Here is a 9,010-nt window from a genome sequence, read left to right on the forward strand (position 1 = left end):
CTGGATCATTCCCATTTCAAACTTATCTTTCTAAAAAATAAAGAAGTTATGTCAGAATATTTAGGCAAGTTAGCTGGCTAACTAATTGATCCTGCTTTGTAGTAGCCCTCTGGCAGAATTCAGACTATGTCTCATTACTATTGACTGACCCTAAAGAAGCACTGAACTAAAGCTCTGTCAAGCACACCATACTAAGTGTGACAGTGTTTACTCCAATCAGTTTGTTTAGGGTGGGCTTTCTGGAATAGTTATGAAACTTGTTGTAATGGAATATCTGTCTCGGCCAAACCCCTGCTAAGGCCTTGTCATAACACCAAGTAAAACAACTGAGTAGGGCAAACTTACACTGTAGAGACCCTTTCGTCGCTCTGGTGGTGAACCTTAGTAACTTTTTAAATAAGGGGTCTATGGTGAAATGGTTTTTGTGGTCATTGTATCTTTGCTGTGCTTCAAGAGAGTATGTTTCATAACTTTGCTCACAAAGTAACCTGGAGTAAAGGACAACTGTAATTACAATGTAATAGTCCAATACTGATAAAGAAAGAGAATGTTTAGTGCAGTGAGATCTGTGGGGCATAAGCCATTAGAGTGCTGGTTAGGTTCCTAAGTCAAAGTGTCCAGCAGGGTTAATTGACCTAAGCCCCTTAAACCAGGCTGCCCCTTCCACGGCGCCCTTATCCCCTACCTCGGCCCCTCTCCCCTGGGCCTGCTCAGCGGGATAATCCCCCAGCTGGTGCTGCGCTCAGGGGCCCCTCCCAGACACAGACACACACATACAGACGAGCACACACACACTTTCATTATGAAAACTGAAATACACATAGGCCCACTTATTCAAACTATTGTGTGTTGCCCACTCAGTGTGCTGTAGGTTGGGAAGGTCTATGGGTTGCAGGGGGCACCAACTGAGGCCCACGTCAGAGAGGGTTGGCAGGTGGAGGGGTGTATGGGGGCAGCAGAGAGGGGGAGGGGCTCCGCTGGACACAATCTCCTCTAATCGGGACCGGAATGTAAAGCTTGAAAACATACTCTCACATAACGCTGTGGCCGTCATCCCAAATGAAAACATACTCTCACATAACGCTGTGGCCGTCATCCCAAATGAAAACATACTCTCACATAACGCTGTGGCCGTCATCCCAAATGAAAACATACTCCCATATAACGCTGTGCCCGTCATCCCAAATGAAAACATACTCTCACATAACGCCGTGGCAGTCATCCCAAATGAAAACATACTCTCACACAACGCCGTGGCCGTCATCCCAAATGAAAACATACTCCCATATAACGCTGTGGCCGTCATCCCAAATGAAAACATACTCCCATATAACGCTGTGGCCGTCATCCCAAATGAAAACATACTCCCATATAACGCCGTGGCAGTCATCCCAAATGAAAACATACTCTCACACAACGCCGTGGCCGTCATCCCAAATGAAAACATACTCCCATATAACGCTGTGGCCGTCATCCCAAATGAAAACATACTCCCATATAACGCTGTGGCCGTCATCCCAAATGAAAACATACTCCCATATAACGCCGTGGCCGTCATCCCAAATGAAAACATACTCTCACATAACGCTGTGGCCGTCATCCCAAATGAAAACATACTCTCACATAACACTGTGGCCGTCATCCCAAATGAAAACATACTCTCACATAACGCTGTGGCCGTTATCCCAAATGAAAACATACTCTCACATAACGCTGTGGCCGTTATCCCAAATGAAAACATACTCTCACATAACACTGTGGCCGTTATCCCAAATGAAAACATACTCTCACATAACGCCGTGGCCGTCATCCCAAATGAAAACATACTCTCACATAACGCTGTGGCCGTTATCCCAAATGAAAACATACTCTCATATGATGATCAGGAATCAGGCTGGGCGGGGAGTGGAAAAGCATCAGGAGAGAAAGGAATGTATTTGTATGGCATGTCTTCTGCTGAGAGCACATGGTCTCTGACACGGTGTCCCAATGTGCTGCCCTGTAAGGAGCAGATCAACTTTGCTCTCTGAACCCCCCCACACACACACACACTCACGTACAGACTCATGTGCGCACAAACAGACACAAACACACCAGAGGGAAAATAATTCTAGATCACCTGAACTCCACACACAGAGACGCGTACAAAGCTCTCCCTCGCCCTCCATTTTGTAAATCCGACCACAACTCCATCCTCCTGATTCTTGCTTACAAGCAAAAATTAAAGCAGGAAGCACCAGTGACTTGGTCTATAAAAAAGTGGTCAGATGAAGCAGATGCTAAACTACAGGACTGTTTTGCTATCACAGACTGGAACATGTTCCAGGATTCTTCTGATGGCATTGAGGAGTACATCACATCAGTCACTAGTTTTATCAATAAGCGCATCGAGGACGTCATCCCCACGGTGACAGTACGTACATACCCCAACCAGAAACCATGGATTACACGCAACATTCACACTGAGCTAAAGGGTAGAGCAGCCGCCTTCAAGGTGTGGGACTCTAACCCGGGAAGCTTAAAATAAATCATGCTATGCCCTGTGACGAACCATCAAACAGGCAAAGCGTCAATATAGGGCTAAGATTGAATCATACTACACTGGTTCCGACACTTGTCTTATGTGCCAGGGCTTGCAAACTATTACAGACTACAAAGGGAAGCACAGCCGCGAGCTGCTCAGTGACACGAGCCTACCAGGCGAGCTAAATCACTTCTATGCTCGCTTCGAGGCAAGCAACACTGAGGCATGCGTGAGAGCATCAGCTGTTCCGGACGACAGTGTGATCACGCTCTCCATAGCTAGTGTGAGTAAGACCTTTAAACAGGTTAACATACACAAGGCTGCGGGGCCAGACGGATTACCAGGATGTGTACTCTGGGCATGTGCTGACCAACTGGCAGGTGTCTTTCACTGACATTTTCAACATGTCCCTGATTCAGTCTGTAATACCAACATGTTTCAAGCAGACCACCATATGCCCTGTGCCCAAGAACACAAAGGCAATCTGCCTAAATTACTACAGACTTGTAGCACTCACGTCCATAGCCATGAAGTGCTTTGAAAGGTTGGTAATGGCTCACATCAACACCATTATCCCAGAGACCCTAGACCCACATCAATTTGCATACCGCCCAAACAGATCCACAGATGATGCAATCTCTATTGCACTCCACACTGCCCTTTCCCACCTGGACAAAAGGAACACCCATGTGAGAATGCTATTCATTGACACCATAGTGCCCTCAAAGCTAATCAATAAGCTAAGGATCCTGGGAATAAACACTTCCCTCTGCAACTGGATCCTGGACTTCCTGACGGGCCACCCTCAGGTGGTGAGGGTAGGTAGCAACACATCTGCCACACTGATCCTCAATACTGGAGCTCCCCAGGGGTGCGTGCTCAGTCCCCTCCTGTACTCCCTGTTCACCCACGACTGCATGGCCAGGCACAACTCCAACACCATTAAGTTTGCAGACGACACAACAGTGGTAGTCCTGATCACCAACAATGACGAGACAGCCTATAGGGAGGAGGTCAGAGACCTGGCCAGGTGGTGCCAGAATAACAACCTTCCCTCAACGTAACCAAGACTAAGGAGATGATTGTGGACTACAGAAAAAAGAGGACCGAGCATGCCCCCATTCTCATCGACGGGGCTGTTGTGGAGCAGGTTGAGAGCTTCAAGTTCCTCGGTGTCCAAATCAACTACAAACTAGAATGGTCATAACACACCAAGACAGTCGTGAAGAGGGCACGACAAAGTCTATTCCCCCTCAGGAAACTAAAAAGATTTGGCATGGGTCCTTAGATCCTCAAAAGGTTCTACAGCTGCAACATCAAGAGCATCACTGCCTGGTACGGCAATTGCTCGGCCTCCGACTGCAAGGCACTACAGAGGGTAGTGCGTACGGCCCAGTACATCACTGGGGCTAAGCTGCCTGCCATCCATGACCTCAGAGGAAGGAGGAGGAAGGCCCTATAAATTGTCAAAGACCCCAGCCACCCCAGTCATAGACTGTTCTCTCTACTACCGCATGGCAAGCGCTACCGGAGTGCCAAGTTTAGGACAAAAAGGCTTCTCAACAGTTTTTACCTGAACAGGTAGTCAAATGGCTACCCGGGCTATCTGCATTGTGTCCCACCACCCGCCAACCCCTCTTTTACGCTACTGCTACTCTCTGTTCATCATATATACATAGTCACTTTAACCATATCTACATGTACGTACTACCTCAATCAGCCTGACTAACCGGTGTGTGTATGTAGCCTCGCTACTTTTATAGCCTCACTACTGAATATAGCTTGTCTTTTTACTGTTGTTTTTATTTCTTTACTTACCTATTGTTCACCTAATACCTTTTTTGCACTATTGGTTAGAGCCTATAAGTAAGCATTTCACTGTAAGGTCTACTACACCTGTTGTATTCGGCGCACATGACAAATAAACATTGATTTGATCAGAATCAAAGACATTGCCCACCCTTATTATATGTAACACCTCAACAGACTTTCAACTCCCTCCAAAGATTTTCTATGGGGTTGAGATCTGGAGACTGGCTAGGCCACTCCAGGACCTTGAAATGCTTCTTACGAAGCCACTCCTTCGTTGCCCAGGCAGTGTTTTTGGGATCATTGTCATGCTGAAAGACCCAGCCACGTTTCATCTTCAATGCCCTTGCTGATGGTAGGCTTTGTTACTTTGGTCCCAGCTCTCTGCAGGTCATTCACTAGGTCCCCCGTGTGGTTCTGGGATTTTTGCTCACCGTTCTTGTGATCATTTTGACCCCACGGGGTGAGATCTTGCGTGGGGCCCCAGATCGAGGGAGATTATCAGTGGTCTTGTATGTCTTTCATTTCCTAATAATTGCTCCCACAGTTGATTTCTTCAAACCAAGCTGCTTACCTATTGCAGATTCAGTCTTCCTAGCCTGGTGCAGGTCTACAATTTTGTTTCTGGTGTCCTTTGACAGCTCTTTGGTCTTGGCCATAGTGGAGTTTGGAGTGTGACTGTTTGAGGTTGTGGACAGGTGTATTTTATACTGATAACAAGTTCAAACAGGTGCCATTAATACAGGTAACGAGTGGAGGACAGAGGAGCCTCTTAAAGAAGAAGTTACAGGTCTGTTAGAGCCAGAAATCTTGCTTGTTTGTAGGTGACCAAATACTTATTTTCCACCATAGTTTGCAAATAAATTAATAAAAAATCTTACAATGTGATTTTCAGGATTTTTTTTCTTCTCATTTTGTCTGTCATAGTTGAAGTGTACCTCTGATGAAAATTACAGGCCTCTCATCTTTTTAAGTGGGAGAACTTGGACAATTGTTGGCTGACTAAATACTTTTTTGCTCCACTGTACCTCATAATAATCACATAGGGTACAGGGTCAAAGGTCAAGAGGGAGACTGGTCTGCATGAGATCAGTCCAAGATAATCCCTAAAGAGAGATGTTCACTTCTGGCTAATATGAACGTACACTACTACAGCCTGATGACCTGTTGGACATACAGTATGTACAGCCTAGAGAGGAGGATGGTTGGTAGAGTTGGTGGGGCTTGGAGGCCAGGGGATTTGTTTGTCCTGTAGGACTCGTATCTAGGACATTATTCTGCTCTCTCGTGCGAGTGGAGGAAGAATGCTCGCTATGTGGGATGAGCACACTGAACAGTCTCCTCAGCACAGGGCCAGTCTCAGGGCAGACACACACACAAAATTAGTTTTGATAAATTGATTACAATGTCGCAGTCACAGACACAAGGCACACAAAGCAAGTTAGCAATACCTTTCACTCCAAACCTAGTCATTAGTAGGCTACTGTATGGTAAAAACTGTAAGGTAAAAACAGACAAGGACAGAGTGAACCCAGAGACCCCAAGACAGAAAAACAAAGAAGTGAGGAAGGGTAAAGAAAATCAACATCACACTAAAGGGTGTGTGCTTTGTCCATGCCCCCTACCTGTCCATGCCCCCTACCTCTTCCTGCCCCCTACCTGTCCATGCCCCCTACCTGTCCATGCCCCCTACCTCTTCCTGCCCCCTACCTGTCCATGCCCCCTACCTGTCCATGCCCCCTACCTGTCCATGCCCCCTACCTCTTCCTGCCCCCTACCTGTCCATGCCCCCTACCTCTTCCTGCCCCCTACCTGTCCATGCCCCCTACCTGTCCATGCCCCCTACCTCTTCCTGCCCCCTACCTGTCCATGCCCCCTACCTCTTCCTGCCCCCTACCTGTCCATGCCCCCTACCTCTTCCTGCCCCCTACCTCTTCCTGCCCCCTACCTGTCCATGCCCCCTACCTGTCCATGCCCCCTACCTGTCCATGCCCCCTACCTGTCCATGCCCCCTACCTCTTCCTGCCCCCTACCTGTCCATGCCCCCTACCTGTCCATGCCCCCTACCTCTTCCTGCCCCCTACCTGTCCATGCCCCCTACCTGTCCATGCCCCCTACCTGTCCATGCCCCCTACCTCTTCCTGCCCCTACCTGTCCATGCCCCTACCTCTTCCTGCCCCCTACCTGTCCATGCCCCCTACCTCTTCCTGCCCCCTACCTGTCCATGCCCCCTACCTCTTCCTGCCCCCTACCTGTCCATGCCCCCTACCTCTTCCTGCCCCCTACCTGTCCATGCCCCCTACCTGTCCATGCCCCCTACCTGTCCATGCCCCCTACCTCTTCCTGCCCCCTACCTGTCCATGCCCCCTACCTGTCCATGCCCCCTACCTGTCCATGCCCCCTACCTCTTCCTGCCCCCTACCTGTCCATGCCCCCTACCTCTTCCTGCCCCCTACCTGTCCATGCCCCCTACCTGTCCATGCCCCCTACCTCTTCCTGCCCCCTACCTGTCCATGCCCCCTACCTGTCCATGCCCCCTACCTGTCCATGCCCCCTACCTCTTCCTGCCCCCTACCTGTCCATGCCCCCTACCTCTTCCTGCCCCCTACCTGTCCATGCCCCCTACCTCTTCCTGCCCCCTACCTCTTCCTGCCCCTACCTCTTCCTGCCCCCTACCTCTTCCTGCCCCTACCTCTTCCTGCCCCCTACCTCTTCCTGCCCCCTACCTCTTCCTGCCCCTACCTCTTCCTGCCCCTACCTCTTCCTGCCCCTTACCTGTCCATGCCCCCTACCTCTTCTTGCCCCTACCTGTCCATGCCCCCTACCTCTTCTTGCCCCTACCTGTCCATGCCCCTGGCCCAATCCACCTGTTGTTCCTGTGGAATACACACCCTGTCCCTTGTCCCGCGGGAGGACAGACTATCACACACACCAGTCTAACCCCGCACTCGGACCAAAAATACCCCCTCACACACCATGTCAGCACCACCATGACCAGCAAGTCTACAAAGTTCATCCACTCACTCCACTACCAAACTGTGTGTGTGTGTGCGTGTGTGTGTGTCCTCTCACTGCCCACACACAATGCACACAAACACACATATGCCAGGTAGCAGTGGTTGGATTGGTGACTCAACAACATACTAATAAGTACCTTACATCGTGAACCAAGCAAAAATAAAATTATGCTTGAAAATGTGGACGTTTTTAAAACTATAGAAAAATGTTAGCCTGATATACAGTAAATACATTTAGCTTGGACACAGATACAATACACAGTAAACCACATTTTGTTTATGTAACAGGCATTCTATAAATGTACGGTATGTGGACTTTTCACACAATATATGAACATGTATGATGATCATGGGAACTAATGTCATAGGCTTATAACAAATTTAAAAAATGAATATTAAAACAAATACCAATAATAATAGCCTAATCATAATAACCATAATTAAAATGCACATTAATCTATAAGTATATTTATTGAGTATGATATATCTCATGTATTATATGACTAGTAATAACTGTAGTTATTATTAGTATCAGTCATTCATAGTAATAGTTGTTATTATTAATAGGCTGGTATTTTATTTTATGACACAAAACAACTCCAAAACAATACACACACATATGTGGCTATTACTTCGGAAACATTCTGACATGTGACATTCTCAAAAAGTATGCAATTGAAATAGCTATTTCGTAAACATATTAGTCGCCTCACCCAGACGAGTGCTAATGTTTAACTGCGTGCCTATGACGTTATTAGTTTCCTTTAAAAAGTTCCGGCCGAAACGCAGGAAGTAGTGTAGGGATAAAAATTTGGGAATTCGAGAGAAAAAAATGTCAGAAATGTAAAGAATGTTTTCCTTGTACAGTGAATGAAAGCATATTAGAAACAACGTAACCGGCAGACAACTGTACATAGAATACAACTGACCAGTAACGCTGAAACAGAACGTTTGGTCACCCACAATGTACTGCTTTTAAAAGAACACTGATCTATGTTCACTTACAAAACAAATAGACAGATAGAATATTTTGGAAACTTACCTGTTGAAGGTCAAGCAACATACAACACCGGTGGGTGGGTCAGGCAGGGAAGTGGAATTTTTGGGGCAGGTTTCTGTGAAGAAATATCAGTATTTGTACCCCCTTGGAAGCGCAATGGAGGGCTGGAATTTCAGGAATTAGCTGTGGTATGACATGAAGCCTGGAAGGCAGAGAAAAAGACTTGGGGAAAGAAGGAGGCAGGACTGACCGGTCAACATGTAATGAGGGAGGGGGATCAGAGGGGAGGGCCAGGGCTCCGAAAAGCAAAAGAAAGCCAGCCTCGGAAGGGAAAAGGAAATCCATAAAGAAAAACGTGTGGATTATCATTGCCGCTGTAAGGAGAGGGACAAACACACAATGGGACAAAGCTATTGCGAAACCTTATCAGCCCTCTTATAATTATCTAAAGTTGTGAAATAACCCGAAATAAATATTAAAATACCCCTATTGGCTTTTTTTTTATATGACACTATTCGAATAATATAAATGGGATAAATAGTACAAATTACTAGGACTTTACCTATAAATAGGCTGTGTACTTAAAAACAATGTGTAATGACCTTTGGCAAAATGTGTTGATATATTTCGTTTAGTTTAGAATAATGATTTTTCGTTCGA

General features: G+C 46.9%; 1 protein-coding gene across 1 annotated transcript in view; it reads right to left on the minus strand.

Moving 5' to 3' along the window:
• Window positions 1-5,366, minus strand: part of LOC112228435 (transcriptional enhancer factor TEF-3) — a 40,945-nt gene extending 35,579 nt beyond the window's left edge. Inside the window, exon 1 of the mRNA XM_024393798.2 lies at window positions 5,362-5,366. Coding sequence (XP_024249566.2) covers window positions 5,362-5,366 — 5 coding nt within the window. The remainder of the gene's footprint in view (window positions 1-5,361) is intronic.
• Between the last annotated feature and the right edge of the window lie 3,644 nt (window positions 5,367-9,010).

Source organism: Oncorhynchus tshawytscha, linkage group LG01, assembly GCF_018296145.1.
Source record: "Oncorhynchus tshawytscha isolate Ot180627B linkage group LG01, Otsh_v2.0, whole genome shotgun sequence".
In the NCBI taxonomy this organism is placed as follows: domain Eukaryota; kingdom Metazoa; phylum Chordata; class Actinopteri; order Salmoniformes; family Salmonidae; genus Oncorhynchus; species Oncorhynchus tshawytscha.